We start from the raw sequence: 23337 nt of genomic DNA, 5'->3' as shown, positions 1-23337 counted from the left end.
GCTGTCTGCTTTAAAGACACAGGATTACTCAGACCAGAAACAGACATCATAGTGTAAAAGGAAGCTTCTGTGAGCCCACACCTTCATGGGTGCAAAATAATCCATGTAACTGGGGAGAAATCCAATTCCTGTAAAAACTGTGGGAAGGGCCAGGCTCGGTGGCTCACACCTGTAACCTTAGCAGTTTGGGATGCCAAATAGGTGGATCACCTGAGGTCAGGAGTTTGAGACCAGCCTGACCAACATGGAGAAACCCCATCTCTACTTAAAATACAAAATTAGCCGGGAGTGGTGGCACGTGCCTGTAATCCCAGCTACTCAGAAGGCTGAGGCAGGAGAATTGCTTGAACCTGGGGGGGCAGATGGAAGTTGCAGTGAGCCAAGATCGTGCCATTGCACTCCAGCCTGGGCAATAAGAGCAAAATTCCATCTCAAAAAAAAAAAGAAAACAAACAAACAAACAAACAAACAAAACTGTGGGAAGACAAGGTGTTCTCATTCCATAGGAGATTTGTGAGAACTCACGCTGGGGGTGAAAGTGTACATCTGTAGCGTGAAGAAGCTCTTAACATAGGAGGACTTAAGGCGAGAAACCCCAGCTTGGCATTTAATGTCAAAATGAGTTCAGCACGACTTCTAGCCTCTGGGCCCATGAGTAATAATAAGCACACTAGTGAGAATCTCTGTAAATGTAGGGCTGGGGAAACCCTTCCTGGTCCCACTCGATTCCTCATGACAGAACTCACACTGAAGAGAGAAATCGGTGATGTAAGGAAAGTGGGAAGGTCATGAACAGGTCCGCAAACCATGGCCAGCTGTCGATCATATGGCTTGCAAGCTAACAATAGTTGTTCCATCTTTAAAGAAAAAGAATTTGTGATAGAGAACATATGTGGCCAGCGAAGTCTGAAATACTTCCTGTCATCTGTCCCTGTCCAGAGAAAGTTGGCTAATCCTTCATCGACAGCAGGGGTTCCCAGCCAGGTGGCAGTTTTGCTGTCCAGCATCATTTGGCAGTATCTGGAGACATTTTTGGTGTTAGAACTGGGGGAAAGTGCTCCTGACTTGTAGTAGGAAGACAAGAGGGATGCTGCTAAGAACCCTGCAGTGCACAGGAGTCCCCCCACAACGAAGAGTTTTGTGCCCCCAAATGTCTCTGTTGCTGAGGTTGGAAATAACCTTGCATAATAATTCCTCAATTATTGCCTGCAACAATCCCTCAGTCTTCTGCATCTTGTGAGCACTTATGCTAGGAGAAATGTCTTTTACAAAACTTTTAAAATACAATCAGTGCTAATAATTTGTATATGGAAATTATTCCAGCCATGGTCCCCTCACTTGTGCATGTGAATATTGTCACTAGGAGAGAAGCCCCAGCAGGATTTTCCATTGAATATGGGATTGCACTTACTCTCTCATCATGAAAACAGACCCCAACTCATAAATTTTTCATCTTTATTTTTAAGGTTACACTCCTCTAAATAACCCTGAAGCCTCATCACCAAAGGTTTGTACATAGTATTTTTACTATAGCTTCATCCTTGATAGCATCCTGATTTCCTTCTGGACAACCTGCTTGACCAATCGCATATTTAGATCTGTGTGACATGTGGGTATTTCTCAACACTGGATTGTTACTGGTACCTAATTCACATGCATTATGACCACAGCATGACGTCTCCATCAAGTGGTGGTATGTTTGCAGCCTGCTGTTCAACCGAGAGTGGCAGATACTTCTAGTGGCTTCCCCGGTATCCACTCTCATTTTCTTCCAATATCAAAAGAATCTGGGTTCTGTCAGATTAGTAAGGTGTGCTATTTTTTAAAATCTCTTACAGGTTTTCTTGCTACTAGTACCATCCATGTCCCACAGCCCTGGCCGCTGACAAATCAGCAGATGTCACTGCATGGGCTTCTGAGAAAGCTCTTGAACAGGGATCGTTCTTAAACCTGAATTTTTCCCTGTATGTTTGGCTCTTTGCTTTACCCCCTACTTCTCACCTTCCAATGAGATCCAGTACCTAGCATTGGAAGATCCACCTTATGACCATGTGGGTAAAAGCCATAGTCTAAGGAAGTGACTGCAGAAAGCCCACAGCGACCCTGGCCTCCCTTATGGGTCCTTTGAGTGTCAGCACCAGCCCTGGACTTGTTACTTCTAGACTTCTATCACATGAGAAAAAATAAAACTGATGACTGGTTTAAGCTGCTGTTGGTATTTCATTGTTGTTCTTTTAAATTTATTTATTTGGAGATGGGGGTCTCACTATGTTGCCTAGGCTAGACTCAAACTCCTGGGCTCAAACAATCTTCCTGCATCAGTCTCCTAAACAGGTTGAGAATACAGGCATGTGCCACCGCATCTGGCTAGTTTTTCTATTTAATTTATTTATTAGTGAGGAGGGGGGGGCTCTACACCCAGCTGGATTCTGCCTGGAGCCCATATACCTGGTCATTGGTGAGTTTTACAACTAGTACCTAAATGTGTGGACATAACATGTATACTTTAAATTGTAGGATATAGGTTTTTTCATTTGCTTAAACCAATCTTTTACATTATATTTCAGGTCTTTGATCTACGTTTATATTTTCTTGACTTATTGATAGAGGTACACTGGTTTTCACAAAAGCTTAAGGAGACAGGTACTGTCAGCATCTGTTTTGCATATGGGGAATCTGAGGCAAGGAAGTTGAGATTAACTTCTCCGAGTTCAGCCTGTTAGCTGGTAGCAGTGTTTGCCCTTGAACCCTAGTGCCTGGCTTTGGAGCTTATACCTCCTTTATGCCCGGCACAGGCACTGTTCTGTGGTGTCCACAGTCTATAGCAGTGATTCCAGGTTTTTGCCCTGGTGATGCTTGCATTCTATTTGGGTGGGGAGGGCACCTGATAAACAAACCAGTAAATATGTTGTGTATCAGTTGGTGGGAAATGCAATGGAAACAACTATGGTGACAAGAGGGAGTATGTAGGTTGAAGGAAGCTATAGGGAGGGTAGAAAAAGCCTTGATTTAAGCAGAGATGTCAGGAAACTGCAAGCATGTGACCTTAATGTGGGGAAGAGCACCCTTGGCAGCTCAAAGGCCATGAAGAACTGTGCTTGGGGAAGCCATGCAACAGCAGAGGGGCTGGCGTGGTGGAGTGAGGCAAGCTTGGGCATCGTAGATGATGAGGTCAGAGCTGTATCAGAGACTATTCACAAGGGCATCTGGTTAACTAGATCTTGAACGGAAGAGTGACAACTGTCCAATTTCAGTTTTCAAAAGGATCACAGTGGCTTCTGGGTTGTTAGGCTAAAGAGGGATGAGATTATGAACAGAAGCCAGTTAGAAGGTCAGACTCGCTGAGTTTTCTGGTCTTCATCTTTTTCCCACACTGGATACTTCCTGCCTTCAAACAACAGACTCCAAGTCAAGTTCTTCTCCCACGCTGGATGCTTCCTGCCTTCCAACATCAAACTCCAAGTTCTTCAGCTTTCGGACTCTTGGACTTACACCAGTGGTTTGCCAGGAGCTCTCGGACCTTCAGCCGTAGATGGAAGGCTGCACGGTTGGCTTCCCTCCTCTTGATGTTTGGGACTCAGGCTGGCTTCCTTGCTCTTCAGTTTGCAGACAACCTATCGTGGGATTTCACCTTGTGATTGTATCTTGGTCACCAGATGGCTCTTGTCCTTCCTGGCTTCCAGCTCCTATGTTCCAGACTGAAGAAGAGGAAGAGAAGGAGGGTCGGACTTCCTTCTCCTAGTGCAGCTTTGTCTGTTTGATTAGGAAAGACAATTCCCCCCGAGATTTCTGCCTACATCTCATTAGCCGGAACTATGGCACATAGCTGTTTCCGTGTCACTGTATAACAAACGTAGAATGCCTTTGTAAGGAGGACTGGAGTAGAAATGGCACCAAGCGGTGCCTCCCACAGTTGCACAATATCCCAGTTTGTCAGAATCTTCCATGTGGTCCTTCAGATCTACTCTCCACCCGTCCCGCTCTGCTCTCTACTCTGGAGGCTGATCTCCAGGGCTACGTTCTACAGGCCGCCATGCTTTCCCAGGCCAGGTTCTTTAGAAACAGATCCTGAGGTGGGGATTTGAGTGCACGTGACATATTGAGACGGTGCTCCCAGGAGCAACCCTCAGGGGAGTGAGGGAGGCAGACAGGGAATGAAAAAGAGCTTTGGAAAAACATGGTTTCAGGTGAAATCTAGCTTCCATGGCATGATCCCATGAAAAGCTCTAGATAGAGTGTAAATTCTGATGCAGTCTTTTTCAACTAGAAACAAGGACTTTGCAGTACCTCTCCAGTCAGTCCTGGGCCATTGGCCGCTAGGTGGGGAAAGAATGTATAATTCCCGGGCACCTCCACATAAGGTGACCTCAAGCACCTAAGGGTAAGCCTTCTGAGAAGGGTGCAGGTGTAAGTCTATAGCAGAAGCACCTGCAGCATATCAGAATAATTGAGCTAAACAACAAAAGATTGTCAAGTTGAGTAAATCCTGGTCTTTCATGGAAAAGAAAATTTATTTAGAATTTGTTCTATTCACAGTTATTGAATATAAAATCTCCAAGCAGATATGTTTGAGTATTTCACTTTTCAAATGATGGATTTTTTAATAAAAATCCAGAAAAATGTTTTCCTAAATTATAAGAAAATGTATATAAATGATGTAACAAGCATGACATTATTTTAAAATATGTAGAAGTAAGAAGGACATGGCAATGTTTATAGGACTGTAAAGAGAAGAATCACATACAAATAATCTCCAAACTAATTTCTCTACAGATTATTTTCTTGACATTGCATATCAAGTGTAGTCTTGAATTAAAGAGAAATTTGAAAAGGAAATAGCAATATACTACATTTTATATTTTTCTTAAGAATATTCCAGTATTTAAAAATTTTAAATTCAAACTTAAATACTCTGTGAACCTAGCTATTGTTTTAAGAGGAAGTGAAATTGCTACATAGGTGCTAGTGACTTATATGATACCCTTAAAATGTTTTGCAATAAATTCTATGATAATTTAATCATGCATAGAATCTACCCTATTACAGTAATTAAACATAACTTGTAAAATGCATGGTTAATTTCCAAATATAAGGAATGCTTTTAAAACGTCATTTAAAAATCTCAGGTCTTACTTTGTCGGCAAAATGAAGTTTATCTTAATGGAAACTTATTAAAACAAACCATCAAAGAGCTACAATATTTCAAGAAAGAATGGTTAATCTGTAATTGCTATAAATATCGCCAAATTATGTGAAAATAGTGATTACAACTACATAATTGGTGATTTTGCTGAAATGAAGGTAAAAATAAATTTATTAAAAACATTTTTAAAAATTAAAAAAAAAGGTCATTGCAGAATTCAAAAGAAATGTAATGGCGGCCAGATTAAGTAGTCGGAGGAGTGGTTTGAGAGTCACGTTGATGAATATAGTTGTAGTTTCATTTTCACTTCCAGACAGTGATCTTTTTATTGTTATCGCACTAGTATGCTTTGTACTGCTAATGAACAGTCTGTTTTTCTCATTTTTCCCGATTATGAGCAGTGTTGCTGTAAGGTGTACATGCCTTCTGGAACACTGGTAAGTTTTTCTAGGAGTGCGAAGTTTCTGGGTTGTAAGGTCTCTGTATGTTCATCTTATCAGTATAATGCCAAAGTTATTTCTAATGCTGTGAATATTTCCTTGTTTTTCTTTCAAATTTATTTTTGGTTGTGTAATAATACCGTGTGTGTGTGTGTGTGTGTGTGTGTGTGTGCGTGCACGTGTTTTAAAACAGATTTTATTGAAATGTAACATACATTTAGAAATATGCTTAATTCCTAAGTGTACAAACCAGTTATCACATGAACACTTCCACTTAACCACCAGATCAAGAAAGAATATTACTGGTATTTCAGATATCTCCTCTCTTTTCCTCCAAATTACACACTCTTCTCAGTATTTCGACTCTGACAGTATGGTTGGCTTTTTGTGTTTGAGCCCTGTGCAAATGCAGCCATAAGGTATGCATTCTTTCTTTTTTCCTTTTGTCTGTCTTAATTTTCCCAATATTTTTGGGAAATGATGCATATTGTTTCCTGTATCTCTAACTAGTACATTTTATTCTATTCCTTTGTTTGAATACTGTACAATTCATGTAAGCATCTTGTACTGATGACCATTGAACTTTGCAGTTTGGGGTTATTGTGATTAATACTGCTATAAGCACATTTTAATATTTCCATTTGTGCACAGTACAGGTATTTCTCTTGGGTGCATACCTTGGACAGAAATTGCTGGGTCATATGAGAGGCATTTGTTCATTTTCAGTGGATGCTGCCCATTTTCTACAGTTTATATTCCAACAAACTATTATGTGGAGTTGGACCAGAAGATACTCACATTGCCTTTCTTGTCTTATTGATTTATATATTCTGCATGTGAGCCCACTGGGTGGATATATGTTTTGTAAATATTTTCTCCCAGTCTGTGGCATGCCTCTTCATGTTCACTGATTCTTTGGCTATGTTCAGATGATTAGCCTACCAAAGGCACTCTTCCATTTCTCTTATGATGGCTCTGATTTCTAATATTTCCTTCTGATTCTTCGAGTTTCCATTTTTCTGCTGATAATGAAAGGAAGATGAGCCCCCAAATTGGGGATTAGCCCAGGAGATTCTCGGCTTTGTTCAGGAAAGAATTCAAGAGCCAATGGTGGTAAAAGAAATTGGGTTTATTGGAGCACCAGGCCACAGCCGAGTGGCTGCCCCTTATGGAGCAGGGGTGACTCATAAGCAGTATGCCCAGAGTAGCACCATATGGGCTGTTGGCCAGCAGTATATTTATACCCACTTTTAATTACATGCAAATTAAAGGGTGGGCTATTCGTATAATTCTAGAAAAGGAGTGGTAACTTCCAGGTGTGAGTGTCTTATGCCGATGGGCAGAGAGCACACCTGGAGGTAGCCTTCAGCACCATCTGCTGGATCTGCCAGTTTCCTTTTTCATTCTGTCTAGACTAGGAAATAAGCCCTACCTGTCCCCTACCTCACTTAGATTACCCGTCCGTTCTTGCATGTTGTTCACTTCTTCTGTTAGAATACTTGGTATATTAACCTTAGTTATTTTAAACTACCAATCTGATGGTTGCCTAATCATTGCCATATCTGAGGCTGGTTCTAATGCTTTCTTTGTTGCCTTGGCCTGCTGTGTTTCCTTAACTTTAATGTGCCTTGTAGCTTGTTGAAAGCTGGGCATGGTGCATTCAGTGAAAGGAACAGCAGTACAAAAGGCCTTCGTTGAGGTTGTTCTGGTTAGAAGTTAGCCTCTGTTTACTGTTTGCTGTAGAGGTAGTATCAGAGGCTAAAATTCCGCCTAGTGTCTTTACACTTATCCCCTATGTTGTCTTTCAGTTTTTCTAGATACTTGAAATAGGAGCTAGGCTTGCAGTTCTTCTAACTGAAGTCCTATTACTATACAGGAGCCCTACTGATGCGGTTACTGTGCAGACGGTGAAGTGTCTGTAATAGCAGGATTACGTCTCAGTCTTTAGTGAGCCTGAGTTGGATATTTCCCTTCCCCCAGGTCACTTAGACTTTGGTAAAACTCCGGTAGTTTAGTCTCTGGCAACATAGATTCCCTTGAGGGCAGGCCTTGCTAAGAACAGAATGTTCTGGGCGTAAATCAGAAATACTCTTCCTCCTGCAGGCCAATCTTCACAGCAAGAACCTAGTTGGGCTCCTAGAGAGAGAACTGAAAAACGGTAGGAGAGAGGTTGTGAGTCTTTCAATTTGGTGTTTGTCTTAGAAGACTGTAAAATTTTCTCTTTTTCCTTCACCACCCAATTGCCAAAGGATCCCTCTCCCTTTGCTTCTGTCTTCCAGAAGCTTTGTGTTTAGAAGACTCTCTGATGTGGTTTGGCTGTGTCCCACCCAAATCTCATCTTGAATTGAACTCTCATAACTCCCATGCGTTGTGGGAAGGACCCAGTGGGAGGTAATCGAATCATGCAGGCAGGTCTTTCCTGTGCTGTTCTTGTGATCGGTGAATAAGTCTAACAAGATCTGGCGGTTTAAAAAGGGGAGTTCCCCTGCACAGCTAAGCTCTCTTGCCTGCCACCATGTAAAATGCAACTTTGTTCCTCATGCGCCTTCTACCATGATTGTGAGGCCCCCAATTTATGTGGAACTGTGAGTTCATTAAACCTCTTTATAGATTACCCAGCCTTGGGTATGTCTTTATTAGCAGCGTGAGACACAGTTGCTCAGGCCTGTAAATGACACATAGTTTTAGGTCCATTTCCTGCAGTTCTCCTACGATTGATCAGGGTTGTTTTTTTTTTGTTTTTTGTTTTTGTTTTTGCATTTTCAAATTAAGGGTAGATCCATTTGAGGGTCTTGCTCCAGCTCTGTCTCAGGCCCCCCACCAGCTGTCTATCTTTCTTGCAGTTTACCTCACAGAGCCTTGTGGTGGGCATGTGTGGGACTGTGGTGCTAAGATTTAATGGTTTTTCTCATTTTACTCATGATTTTTTTGCAATTTTGGCATTCTCTCTGTCTTAAAGGCAGTTCTGAAGGTGTAGTTTTCTGCAAAAGATTCATAATTATAGAGGTACTTTATAGAATTTAAGAGGAGATTTGGGGAGGTTGCTTATCACTCACTGGCCATTGTTTCTAGTTACTGGAAGTTTCCTCACCTTAGTTTTTGAAGATTCTTTGGCTGGATATGCTTTTTTTTTTTTTGAAACAGAGTCTCTGTCACACAGGCTAAAGTACCTAGCATGATCTCAGCTCAATATAACCTCTGCCTCCCAGGTTCAAACGATTGTTGTGCCTCAGCCACCCAATTAGCTGTAGATAAAAGACAATCTTTGGAGTAGGAGGCAGACTTGAAGGGTAATGTGGGACAAATTGTAGCGCATATCCTTTTTCTTTTCTTTTTTTTTAAGGACAGTCTCATTCTGTCACCCAGATTGGAGTGCAGTGGCATGACCATAGCTCTCTGCGGCCTCAACCTCCTGGACTTAAGCAATCCTCCAACTTCAGCCTCTCAAGACTTGAACTATAGGGACATATCACCATGCCTGACTAATCCTATGTTTTATTTTTGTAGAGACAGGGTCTTGTTATGTTGCCCAGGCCAGTCTCAAACTCCTGGGCTCAAGCAGTCATCCTGCCTCAGCCTCCCAAAGTGCTAGGATTAGTCATGAGCCACTGTGCCCAGCCCACACACATATGTTAATGTTAGTCTATCAGTTTCCATTTAAATTTTAGTTGGAAATTGATGGAAATAAATTGACATTTGATGCAATTTGCAGTTGAGCAAGGTAACTGGCTCCCAATTGGGGAATGAATGAAGGGTCCTGTTTCCATGAGCTTTTGTTTCATAGCCACGCCAAACATAGTCGTTTAAAACAACCACCAGGCTGGGCTTAGTGAATTATGCCTATAATCCCACCACTTTTGGAGGCCAGGCAGGAGGGTCACTTGAGTCCAGGAGTTCAAGACCAGCCTGAGCAACATGGTAAAACCCTATCTCTCAAACAACAACAACAACAGCAACCCACCACCATTTATTTAGGGTTTTGTTGACAATTTAGGCTGTGCTTGGCCTGAGAGTTCTCTTGACTGACTGCTGCAGTCAGTTTCTAGTTAGGGTGGGGATCATTATTCTTCACTCAAGATTTTATCTCTTAGCTCTCCAGGTAAGGCCTGTTCACACGTTGTTGGAGGGTTCCAGCAGAGCTTGTGTTGGGTTTGCCTACATCCCGTCAGCCAGTGTAATCATGCCAGTGTAATTATGGGGGAGCCCAAGGTGGAAGGGCCCTCAGTTCCATGGAAGGAGCTTGGATATGGAAAGAAAAGACACAGTGAGCATTATTTTCTGCAGTTGGCCACAAGGCCAGTGCATTATTGCAAGAATCTAAGTAAGGGAAACAGCTTTATTGAGATGTGATTAACGTGTGGGAAATTCACATATTTAAAATATACAACCTGATAAATTTTAGCCTATGTGTACACCCATGAAGTCTTTACAGAAATCAAGATTGTGAACCATTGGCCAGGCACGATGGTGTGCCTATAATCCCAGCTACTCAGAAGACTGAGGCAGGAGGACCACTTGAGCTTATGAATTCACCAGCCAAGGCAACATAGCAAGACTCCATTAAAAAAAAAGTGAACCCCCCAAAATTTCCTCATGTGCCTTTATGTTAATAATTAATATAAATAATAATTGATAAATTTCCCCGATCCTTCTCCAGGCAACCAGTGGGAGAGGATCACACTTTTCCCAGTGGCTCATTCCATTATTAAACAGCCATAACCATGTTTTTCTGTAAAGAATTGAAGCCTGACTTCCCACCACTGACTTCCACTCCCTGCTCTTCTCCTCCCCTCTCCTCCAATCCTTTCCTCACCACCAACATAGTACTCTGTGGAGCCTTTCACAGTGGATGTATTATTGTGTCCTTGCTGGAAGGTGTGGAGCTGCAGAGATGTGGGCAGGCACTCAATTGGAGTCCTTCATGTTTCATTAGAAACTACACATGGAAAGAGCCATATGGAGCATTCTAGAGATGGAAACAGAACATTGCACACAGGTGGAAGAAAATTTGGTTTATGATTCTAAGAGACTGAACATGAAATCATGCCAGCAAACCATTATTTTATGAGATTGAATTCTTTATAGAGACACTCAGATCCTAGGAATAAATAGCTCATGTTTAGAAGGCCTTGAAACCATAAATCTCACTAATTATCTTGGTGTCTCTTTATGACTGGGCAGAGCAAACCCTGCAAGCACTACTCAGCAGCCCCAGGCTTATGCCCCTTCAAGCACCAAGGTGTGCAGGTGAAAGCACAGCATTTTCCAGACAGGTTCTACCTGAGGGCCACCATTCATTTGTTTTTAGAGGCATTAGACCTTCTATTTTATATATATCTTTTGGCAGATGCTACTGTGTGGAAGATTCTAAGTAAATATTTGCTTGGAGGCATTGGAGATAGGAGTTGTCTACAGACAGTGTCCTAACTGGTTAATTAAAAGAAGTCTCCTCTTTTCTGCAGAATAGTATAACCCAGAATTGGAGGGCAGTAGTCTTTGCTCCTGTGTTTCTCTTCTTGGGCAGGTCTTCCATACTTGGAGTGGGATTTATGGTGTAGTTAGGGGATGGTCCTATCTGTTATGGTTTGGCTGTGTCCCCACTCAAATCTCTTCTTGAATTGTAGCTCCCATAATCCCCATGTGTCATGGGAGGGACCTGGTGGGAGGTAATTGAATCTTGGGGGCAGGTTTTTTCCATGCTGTTCTGGTGATAGTAAATAAGTCTCAAGAGATCTGATGGTTTTATAAAGAGCAGTTCCCCTGCACACGCTCTCTTGCCTGCACCCATGTAAGATGTGCCACTGCTCCTCCTTCACCTTCCACCATGATTGTGAAGCCTCCCCAGCCACATGGAACTATGAGTTCATTAAGCCTCTTTTTCTTTATAAATTACCCAGTCACAGGTATGTCTTTATTAGCAGTGCAAGAATAGACTAATATACTGTCCTAGATAAAGTTGAGTTTGGCCAGTTGATGGAACTAGGGAGTGGGAGACTCCATATCCCTAAATAAAGGCCATGGAGACTCAGTCAACTTCATGCAAACATACTCCTCAGTCCTTCTTCTGGTAGAAGAATTGCACCCTACAGGTTTCTGGAACTTACTTCCTGCATCAGACCTAAGGAGTACAGAACTCCTCCAAGAAGATGGGAGGTCAGCAAGATGAAAAACATGTATCTTTTCCCAAACAGTCCCCAAAGTAGAATTTACGGGAAAGTCTTGCCTTAAAGATCCGTCAGTGGATATTTTTCAGATGCTATAGTGACCGGTCAGTGACTTCGTGAATCATTCTGTGTTGCTATTTCCCTTTTTGCAAAATGGAGATAATAGTGGGAACCTCCCCATCCAGTTTGGATCTGTGTTCCTTCTAAATCCCATGTCACAATGTAATTCCCAATGTTAGAAGTGGGGCCTGATGAGAGGTGTTTGGGTCATGGGGACAGATGGTCCCTTATGGTTTGGTGCTGTCCTTGCAATAGGGATGGCAATATCGGGTTGTTTGAAAATGTGTGGCACCTCCCCAACCTTCTTTTGTTCCATACATCTATCTTCAATTTTCCCACTGATATCACTGTGGGTGTACACCCAGTGATATCAGAATATATCTATCTTTGATATTTCTGCTAATATCACAATGGGTGCACACCCTATTTCTACATCCTGTGATATTTTGCAGAATATATCTATCTTCGATATTCCTGCTAATATCAAAGTGGATGTGCACCTAGTGTGCCCACCCAATGTGATATTATAAAGAATATATCTATCTTTGATATTCCTGCTAATATCACAGTGGGTGTCCACCCTGTGTATACACGAATGATATTAGTCAGAATATCTTGGATAGATACTCCTGCTAATATCACAGTGATTGTACACCCTGTGTGTACACCCTGTGATATTACTTCAAATATCTTCAATATTCCTGCTCATATTACTGTGAGATGATTGATAAACATCTCAGCAATATTTTTTTCATTCATATCACAGTGAGTAAACACTGTGTAAACACTGTGGGATAATTGATAAACATCCAAGCGATATTTCTTTCATTCACATCACAGTTTGTCAACACTCTGTGTAAACACCGTGATACGATAACTATCATCAGAGTGATATTTCATTAATATCAGTGTAAACACTGTGACATGATATGAATATCAGAGGGATATCTGATTAATATCATATAAACACTGTGATATGATATAAATATCAGAGGGATATTGTATTAATATCACAGTATATAAACACAGTGATATGATGAATATCAGATTGATGTTTTATTAATATCACACTGTGCACACACTGTGATACGATGAATATCAGAGCAATATTTCTTTAATATCACAGTGTAAATACTGTGATATGATGAATATTGGAGCGATATTTCATTCCTTAATACCAGAGTGACATTAATCTCTGTGTACACTCTGTGTACATGCTGTGATATGATGAATATCAGAGCTATGTTTCATTATTTACTATCACAGTGTGTACACACGCTGGGTAACCAGTGTGAAATGATGAATATCAGAGTAATATTTCATTAATATCACAGTGTGTATACCCAGTGATATTAGTCTGAATATCTTGGATGGATACTCTTGGATAGATATTGTGATATAATGGATATCAGAGTGCTATTTCATTAATATATCACAGTGTGTACACACTGTGATATGATGGATATCAGAGTGATATTTCATTAATACCACAGTGCATAAACATTGCTTGTAAACACTGTGATATATGATAAATATCAGAGTGATAGTTCATTAATACGACAGTGTGTAAACACTCTTTGTCAACACTGTGATCTGATTACTATCATCAGATGGATATTTCATTAATATCACAGTGTGTAAAACACTACAAACATCGTGACAAAACTATCATTAGAACCATATTTCATTAATATCACAGTACGTAAACACTGTGTAAACACTGTGATATAACTATCATCAGAGTGATATTTCAGTAATATCACAGTGTGTAAACTCTGTGTGTAAACCCTGGATATTATAAATATCAGAGTGATATTTCATCAATATCACAGTGTGTAAACTCTGTGTGTAAACCGTGGCTATTATAAGTATCAGAGTGATATTTCATTAATATCACAGTATGTAAACACTGTGTGTAAACTCTGGCTATTATAATTATCAGAGCGATATTTCATTGATATCATAGTGTGTCAATACTGTGTGTAAATGCTGGATATTATAAATATCAGAGCAATATTTCATTAATATCACAGTGTGTAAACATGTGTGAAAACCCTGGATATTATAAAGATCAGAGTGATATGTCTTCAGTATCACAGTGCAGCCCACACTTAAGGAGCGAGGACTTTTACTCCACCTCCTTGAGGATGGAGTAGCTACACAAATTATTTGGAATTCTTCTGTGGGAGATTTGTCTCTTCTCCTCCATTCATTTATTCATTTAATCTCAGCATAGATTCAGCAATATTTAATTTTTTACTTTGGGTTATAATCCATTACTACTTTATGTTCTTGCTCAAATTGTTCCAGCCTTGGCCATCCAGAGCTCTTTTAATTGACTTTCATGTCTCCTTAACATACCCTCACATGTGTGTTTTTGTTTTGTATTAATTTTTCAAATCAATTCACAAAAAGATTAATATATTAATAATTAATGCATGCTAATAGGTATATATATATATATTTTTTTGAGTGAGCATAGCCATGTTCCAATATAACTGGACACAAATATAAATTCCGTCCCACAAGATATTTTCCCCTCAACCATTTAAAAATGCAACCACCTTTAAGAGTACAAAACAGGTGGCTGGACAGGCTAGTTTGCCAGTCCCTGTTCTAGTTACCAGGGAGTTTAACATTCATCCAGAGACTTGACTCTCTTTACGTTAAATAAGCTGAGACAAAGTTGCTTCCAACTGAATTAGTCTCTTTTTATTCTCTTGGTAATCTCCTCCAGTTACTACTTCCGTTGTAGATGATGAAATGGGTAAGTCTCCACTTCAGATGTTGGCACTGCTATGAGCATGGTCTTTCCCTTTATTGCAACTCACAATCAAAACCTTTGATTCTTTTTTTATATTCCAGTCCCAGAAGTAGTTTCCACTGTAGAAGTTAATTGATGAGTCTTATTCTTTCTAGCAGTAGCTTACAACCTGGCTCTAGCTTCTCCACAAACACTATAGGATGAATTTAGTTTAAATATGTATTAAACTAAAAGGCATTCTCTCAACTGAGTTTGAATGCATTTTATTTTTAGAGAACCTACATGACATGTTTTTCTTAAAAACAATGCCTCCACTCCAAATAAATCACGGTCAAAATAAATGAAGATCTCAAGGTGACATCAGTCCCATTTGTCTTAAGTCCTGGTGTGTGGATGACAAGCAGAAGCCAGTTACGATGATAGGTGATAGATCCAAAGTAATTGCCAAATTTGTTAACATTTTTCCATTTCTAAACCATCCTTAAAGAAAATCATATATGGGGTCACACCATCTTCACGGTAGTCCAATAGAGCAACCATGCCATCTGGATTCATGTTTTCACCAATAAAGAACTGGTAGTTTTTTAAATTAGCAAGGATGTGCTTGATTTGTTCTGCAGCCCCTGTCATAAAAGGTTTTACTCTTTCTGGTCTCTGTTCTTCAAGTTTGCCTTTGATTGATTTCATATAATCTTTGATATACTTCTTGTAGGCTTCTTTTGTGAAACTTGTTTCCTGCAGGTGATGGTTCATGACAATATCGACACCAGTGATTACTGTGCTTTCGGTACCTTCGCCCTCGGGGCCTTCAGCGGAGGCATTTCCACCAATGAGCGAGTCATCAATGTTACCTTCTGTCCTACTGACCATCTTCCCCTCCACCTCTAGGCACAGCCCGTCCGCGATCTCCCGGATCTTGTAGATGTCAGAGAACATCTCATCGTGGCTGATGAGATCCCGGTAGATAATCGTGATGGCGGCCGACGGGAGAGGGCGGCGGCGCCAGCTTAGCAGGAGCCCGAAGCTCGGAGCGAGCGCTGTGCAGCCGGAGCGGCGCTTGGGGGGAGGGGGGAGCGGGCGGAAAAGCGCTAATAGGTATATTAATGCTTATGTAGCATTAGGCACAGAGACCTTAATAAGACTGCTGATATAACTTAGCTAACAATGTTAGCTCAACAACAATATTACTACAAATTCTCCCTTTTTAAATTATCCAAGTTAGAGAAACACTGACAAATCTATGGCATTAGTAGGCGCTAACCTTTGTGGACCACTTACTATTTCAGGTACCATGCTAAGCACTTAACATCTAGTACTCCACTTAATCTTCACAACCCCAAAGCTAACCCTGAGGAATGTGAGGCACTCTGGAGTCTAGGCCAGTGGTTCCCAAAGTGTGGTAGGGACCAGCAGGTTCAGTACCACCTGATAATTTGTTATAAAGGCATATTCTTGATCCTCACTTCAGAACTCCTGAATGAGAAATTTCAGGGCTGGGGCTTAGAAAACGGTGTTTTAACATGTCCTACAAGTAATTCTTGCTAATGCTTGAGAGAGCAGTGGAGCCATACTTTAAATCCAGGTATTAGACATAGAGCCCATCAAAGCCCATGTGCTTAATTACTTAATCGTACTCCCTCCCTATTCTACTAAGAAGAAACCCAGTAATAGGTGATTTCTACTTAAAAACGAGTCATAAAAGAGATAGCAGTCCAGGGCAGTATCATTCTGATCTCTGGGCAGTATCATTCTGATTTTCTTTTAAGGCTTGACCAAGTAACTTTAAATATTAAATTCACCACTAGAGGGAGTCCTGACATTCCTCAAATACTGAACCTTTTAAAAGCATGTAACTAAACAAGCAAACTCTAAATCTTTTGCTGGAAAAAAAAGAGTTTGATTTGTATGTATCATCGTTAAACAATTTGTTTAAGCTACTTGATATGGAACAGCTGCATTTGGAGTTATATTGTTTGGCACAAATTACTTTTAACAAATATAGCATGACTGGTCACTTAACACTTTCTTCATTTCTAAAACAGAACTGGAGAAGGGAAGGAGGAAACTCCAGTTAGCAGAATAATAATATACTTAAATAAAAATAATCTAGTTTTAACTACATCATCATCTCTAAATTCCTGATGAAATAAGACTGGAAAAGAATTCAGCAAAATTCGCCAGTTGCATGTGTCTCCTTCCACATTACTCTGAGCACTTGAGTTCAGGAATGTCAAATTCAGCACCTAATAGATGGCAAGTTCTCAGTAAGTAATGCTGAATAAATAAATAAAGCGATTGCAACTCTCTACCTCCACTAGACGCCTCTTAAAACATGCTAAATAAATTGGAGTTCATTCAATATTACACAAAATAATAGTGTGCTGTTTTCACAATAAATATACAAATATCACATAATAGTTCAGAGAAGTCAGAGCCTTTAATGCTTTTAACCCGGAACAATAATTTCCAGAAATTTTGAAATGCTATACTCAGCGATGGACCGATCCTGTGACACACACCCTCATTCTTCCAAATACGGAATGACATTCAAATGTTTCAACTTAAGATCTTTGCAAAAAATCACTTTTTTGTATTTCATTTTTATTTTCCATTTTAATAGGTGTTGGGGAACAGGTGGTGTTTGGTTATATGAATACGTTCTTTAGTGATGATTTCTGAGATTTTGGTGCACGCATCACTTGAGCAGTGTACACTGTCCCCAGTGTGTCGTCTTTCATTCCTCGCCACCCCCCACTCTCTCCCTCAAGTCCCCAAAGCCCAATGTGTCATTGTCCTCGTAGCTTAATCCCACTTATGAGAGAGAACATATGATGCTTGGTTTTCTATTCCTGAGTTACTTCACTTAGAATAATGATCTCCAATCCCATCCAGGTTGCTGCAAATGCTATTATTTTGTTGCTTTTTATGACTGAGTATAATCCACTTGTATTCCATGGTATATATACGCCTTTTCTTTATCCACCCATTGATTGATGGACATTCGGGCTGGTTCCATATTTTTGCAATTGTGAGTTGTACTGCTATAAATATGCATGTGCAAGTATCTTTTTTGTATAATGACTTCTCTTCCTCTGAGTAGATACCCAGGAGTGAGATTTCTGGATCAAGTGGTAATTCTACTTCTAGTTATTTAAGGAATCTCCACTCTGTTTTCCATAGTGGTTGTGTTAGTTTACATTCCTACCAACAGTATAAAAGTGTTCCCTTTTCATCACATCCACACCAGCATCTATTATTTTTCAAATTTTTGATTATGGCTATTCTTGTAGGAGTAAGGTGGCATTGCCTGGTGGTTTTGGTTTGCCAAAAAAAAACAAAAAATCACTTTTAAGAGCAAAAAAGATCCTGGTACTATGGAAAGAACACTGAAGAGAGAAGACAAAAGATTTAAATCCAGCTCTTCTACTATCTGATCATGCAACCCTAGCCAATGCACTTGATCTCCCAGGCCCCCAGCTCCCCTTTGATGAGATAATGCACCCTTGGAAAGAGTATAGCCTGTAAGAAGGAACATGCCTCCAAGTAGTAAAAAGACTTGAGAACGATTGTGTTAATGCGTATTTTTTAGATATCTGTTGACAGGAGAACAGTATCAAGAGCTCATATCTCAGGAGGAAGGTTCCTTGAGCACTTTTATTTCCATATATTAAGTGGAGATTGAAGAAGGGTAATTCAATATGCATCTGTTCAACAATTGTGATACCGTATACCAGGCATGTGCTAAAAGCTTCAAGAGCTACACAATAAATCACTCGCTTTAACACATTAATACCTTCACACTGATACAAAGACAATGACTGTGGTTGTTAATTTTATGTGTCAGTATGACTGAGCCTCAGGTACCCAGACATTCCTCCAAACACTATTCTGCTGTGTCTTTGAGGGGGTTTATGGATGAGACTAACATTTGCATAAAGGAGAGTGCCCTCTCTAATGTGGGCAGGCCTCATCCAGTCAAAGACCTCAATAGGAAAAAGTCTCAGTAGGAGAAAACTGCTCCCACCAGACCACTTGACTCAGGACACCATCTTTTCTAGCCTTCCCACTAGGACTCAGTCATCTGTTTTCCTTGGGTCTCCACCTACCGACTTTCAAACAGGAAATAAACCATCAGCTCTTCAGGTTCTCCAGCCTTTGGACTTAAACTGAAATGACATATTGGCTCTCCTGGATCTCCAGCTTGTGAACTGCGGATTTTGGGACTTCTCAGCCTCCATAATCACTTGAGCCAATTCCTTATAATAAAATTATACATATTATATATTATATTAATTATAACACAGACTATTGGTTCTGTTTCTCTAAAGAATCTTAGCTAATACAAGAACCAATCTCTAAACTCCTTAGCATGGCCAAAATGCCCTATACAACCCGGCCCCCATCTAGCCCTCCAACTAAATCTCAGACCATGGAGTGCCACTTCCTCCACTCCACCCCACTGGCTTTCTTCCATGTCCTCACACATACTGTGTCCCTTCTGTCATGAGGTTTTTACTCATTTATTTATTCATTCATTAATAAATTCAACTAGTTATTGAGTTTCTACTATGAGTCAAGCACTGAGGTGGTACTGGGAATATAAAGTGAACAGGTAGGCCAGGTGCGATGGCTTATGACTGTAATCCCACCACTTTGGGAGGCCAAGGTGGGCAGATCATCTGAGGTCAAGAGTTCAAGACCAGCCTGACCAAAATTATGAAACCTCATCTCTACCAAAAAATACAAAAAAATTAGCTGGGTGTGGTGGCACATGCCTGTAGTCCCAGCTACTTGGGAGGCTGAGGTAGGAGAATTGCTTGAACCCAGGAGACAGAGGTTGCAGTGAGCTGAGATCACACCACTGCACTCCAGCCTGGGAGACAGAGTGAGACTCCATCTCAAAAAATAATAATAATTTTTTTAAAAAAATTTAATTAAATAAAATAAAGTGAACAGGTAACAAAGTGTCTAGTTTCATGGAGAATATATTCTAGTCATAGAAGACAAAAATAGATCTACAGCCGTACCTGAACACACCTGATCTTTGAAGCTAAATGAGTTCCAGCCTGGTTAGTACTTGAATGGGAGAAGACAGAGAAAGCATGTAAATAAACAGGTTAATTTCAGGACATGACACATGCTTCAAAGGAAACAAAACAGGATGATAGAAACATTTGGTGATCAGAGAAAGCCCCACTCATAGGTGTTTTTTAAGCACAATTTTATACGAAGGGGCCATCCATGTGAAGACCTGAAGAAGGAACATTCCAGGCAGAGAGAATTGCAAACACAGAACTAACACTGAGATAAGCTTATCTACAGATAGACACAGAGAGAGAGAAAGAGAGAGAGTGAGAGTGAGAGTGAGAGCAAGAGAGAGAGGGAGAGAGAGAAGCTTATCTATCTATCTATCTATCTGCCTATATAGATATAGATAAATAAAGTGTGGCTATAGCACAATGGGGCAGCAAGAGAAGGTAGCTGGGTAACCAGAAATAAGATAAAGCCTTAATAGACAATGTAGGCTTTACATTTTTATTTGAAGCACACTGAGAGGCTTTGACATCATCTGATTTACATGTTTGATTTCACACTGCAATGTGTACCAGTGGACACGGGGAGACTAGCAAGGGAGGTTTGCGGTAAGGATGACTGGTAGTAGTAGCTTGTTTTATGGGGATGTCGAAAAAAAAATGAAGAAATGATTCAGGGTATGTTTTGAGGTGGAACAGATAGGAATTGCCCATGTGGCTGGAGAAAAGAAAGGATGACGCCTAGGTTTTTGACTTGAACAATCAGCTGGACAAAAGTACCATTTCTGAGATATGAAATTCTGGGTAGAGACGGGACTGGGACTGGGGGAGGCATGGGGCAAACTGCCCTACTGTTTTTCTCTCAGGACTGTTTTTCACTCCCTCTTCACCTTGTTAACTCCTTCCTATTCTTTGGATCTCAGCTCAAATGTTACTTTCTCAATGAAGTCCTTCCCTGACGAGTTCAAACCAAAGCTCTGTATTAAATATAGGCTCAATTGCTGCCATGTAGTTTCCCTTAGTAGTAGATTGGAAAAGTGGTCACCAATTCCTCTGCCAACCACACCATCCCTAACATTTCCACTGCCCTCCCACTCTCATCCCGCTGGTCTAGGCCACATGACTTGCGTCCACCAACAGGGCATCAGAAAACGCAACACAGGCAGAGTCTTGAAAGGCGCTTGTGCGGTAAGTAGACTTGTCCTGCTACGCTGTTTCGGAACTCTGAAACCATGAAAAGAAGTCTGGCTGACATGCTAGACAATCAGAAACATATGGCTCCTGCTGATGACCTGCCACTGCCATGACACAGGAGTGAGCCCCCTAGATCATCCGGTCACCAGCTGACCAGAAAGGTAAGAGCCCAACTGAGCAGAAATAGGTGAAAGAACTATCCAGCCACTCAGAAACCAAAGCTAGGCGAAGGACTGTAAAAAGCCACTAAGTTTTGTGGTGATTGGTTACACCGTGAAAATGGCTACAGTAGCACGTATCTCAGTTGTCATTTTACATAACTTTGATTAGCTTCCATCCCTCCCACCTGACTGTGAGCTCTCTAAAAGCATAGACTATTCTGGCCGGGTACAGTGGCTCATGCCTGTAATCCCAGCACTTTGGGAGGCTGAGGTGGGCGAATCACAAGGTCAAGAGTTTGAGACCTGCCTGGCCAACACGATGAAACCCCGTGTCTACTAAAAATACCATATATATATATATATATATGGTAGGGTGTAGTGGTTCATGCCTGTAATCCCAGCTACTTGGGAGGCTGATGCAGAAGAATTGCTTGAACCTGGGAGGCAGAGATTGCAGGGAGCCAAGATCACACCACTGCACTCCAGCCTGGGCAACAGAGCAAGACTCCATCTCAGGAATAAAAGAAAAAAAGCATAGACTATTCTGACCATAAGTTACTGTGCCAACCTCAAAGCCCAGTATGATACCTGGAACACACCAGGCATCCAATCTATAACATGCTGAATGAATGCAAGAAGGAAAGAGAGGAGCGTATACATTGTAACATGAGAGAGTGGCACAAGAGAATGAGGGGGAGTTCAAAACAAAGGACTGAAGACATCTATTTGTCCAAAATAAAATCTTTTATTGAGCAGGGCAAGGCAGTGAGGAATACCGGAACAAAATTGCATTTCCTCTGCCTCAAAGGGCTCAAAGTCTAGAGTACAGGAGGCAGTATAAAATCAACAACGTGTATTGTTTGAGCATTTAGACTCTTCACTCCTTCAGACAGCATTAGGGCCCTGTCCCAAAGCGTTAGGACTAGGCCCTAATGCTGCCTAAAGGAGTAAAGTGCGGGAGGATCCCAGAGAGGTTCCTTAAAGCAGATAAAGTCTGAATTGAGGCCAGGCGCAGTGGCTCATGCCTGTTAATCCCAGCACTTGGGAGGCTGAGGGCGGTGGATCACTTGAGGCCAAGAGTTCAAGATCAGCCTAGCCAACATGGTGAAACCCCGTCTCTACTAAAAATACAAAATATTACCCCAGCATAGTAATGCACGCCTGTAAACCCAGCTACTCGGGAGGTTGAGGCAGGGGAATTGCTCGAACCAAGAGGCGGAGGTTGCAGTGAGCCGAGATAGCGCCATTGCACTCCAGCCTGGGCAAAAGAGCGAGACTTCATCTCGGTGTTTACCGGGAAAAGCAACACACACCAAGGCTAGGAGGGTCAAAGGGACAGAGACGTTCAAGGGAAAAAGGAGAGCCTCCTGTTTGTTTGGGGTTTTATTATTTTTTAATTTTTGTTCCCCCAGGCCAACCCCGAGAGCCAGGACTGTTCGTTGTTTATCTCAGCACCGGTTCAGTGTTGCCTCCTCATCCAATGCTCAGGCCCTTCAGGCCCGGGACCCCTGCTCCTTATGTTTCTATTATTCCCAGTGTCTAACAATCTCTTCCACCAAGAAGGAACTCGATACATATTTGCTGAATAAACGAAAAGTTAAAGATGAGGCAGTAGCACCGCTCCTTCCAAGGGCAGCTCCCAAGAGCCCAGGTTTCCAGATTCAACAGCGAAGCGGACGCGTCCGGTACGAGACTACAAGTCTCACAGGCGGAGATGAGCCCCCTGAGGCTCTGGTTTCACGTCTCCCTCCTGGATCCCGGTGGACCGGCATCTCTTCTCCCCTGCTCGGAATAGCCGAGCAGCCATGGAGGCTGGGTGTCTGTTCCGCGCGGCTGTTAGGCAGGATGGAGGCGCGCTGCAGCCCCGCGGTGCTTCCCACAGGCTTCGCCCGCAGGGACGCACGGGGCGACAGCGCAAGTGGCTCTGCAGAGGTGGGCGCGCCCGTCGGCCCTCTGGGTCCCTCGCTGCTTTGCGCTTCTCGAGCCCAGCCGCGCTCAGGCAGCCTCGGGCTTTGACCTCTGGGGCGCTCGCCCCGTTCCCATAGAAACGCCCGAGCTGGCGCGGCGGCGCGAGGGGCGGGCTCTCTGGCTCCGGCGACTGCTTGCGCCGCAGCGCGCGCCCGGGCGCCTTGGAGCCCCAGTGGCTGAGCCCTCCTGGTTGGGCCCCCGCAAAGTCCCCGACCGTGCGCGAGGCAGCATGATGAGGCGCACCCTGGAAAACCGGTAACAGCCCGGGCCCAGTTTCCCGGGGCCTACACGGGAGGGCCGGGGTAGGGGAAGTGGAGCCTCTGTTCGTGGGGCCTCTGCGCCGAATTCCGACCCTGGGCGGGAGACTGCAAGATCCCCGCTGTGGTCTGGGGCCTAATTCCCTGGGCTGC

At 42.0% G+C, this 23337-nt stretch overlaps 2 protein-coding genes across 5 annotated transcripts in view; one reads left to right on the top strand and one right to left on the bottom strand.

Moving 5' to 3' along the window:
* Positions 1-14978: 14978 nt before the first annotated feature.
* On the bottom strand, positions 14979-15559 carry LOC101053384 (translationally-controlled tumor protein-like). Its single transcript, XM_039464530.2, has one exon. The coding sequence runs from the start codon at positions 15505-15507 to the stop codon at positions 15025-15027; it is 483 nt and encodes a 160-aa protein (XP_039320464.1). The 5' UTR covers positions 15508-15559; the 3' UTR covers positions 14979-15024.
* Positions 15560-23034: 7475 nt separating this feature from the next.
* CIBAR1 (CBY1 interacting BAR domain containing 1) overlaps positions 23035-23337 on the top strand; it is a 28607-nt gene continuing 28304 nt past the window's right edge. For 2 of the 4 annotated variants that reach the window (XM_074386865.1, XM_074386867.1), the window contains exon 1: positions 23035-23182. In XM_074386865.1, coding sequence (XP_074242966.1) covers positions 23157-23182 — 26 coding nt within the window. In that variant the 5' untranslated portion in view covers positions 23035-23156. The remainder of the gene's footprint in view (positions 23183-23337) is intronic. The other 2 variants (XM_010349408.2, XM_074386866.1) reach the window with 2 other exon arrangements.

Source organism: Saimiri boliviensis, chromosome 15, assembly GCF_048565385.1.
Source record: "Saimiri boliviensis isolate mSaiBol1 chromosome 15, mSaiBol1.pri, whole genome shotgun sequence".
Classification (NCBI taxonomy): domain Eukaryota; kingdom Metazoa; phylum Chordata; class Mammalia; order Primates; family Cebidae; genus Saimiri; species Saimiri boliviensis.
This window is presented reverse-complemented; position numbering and strand designations above follow the sequence as displayed.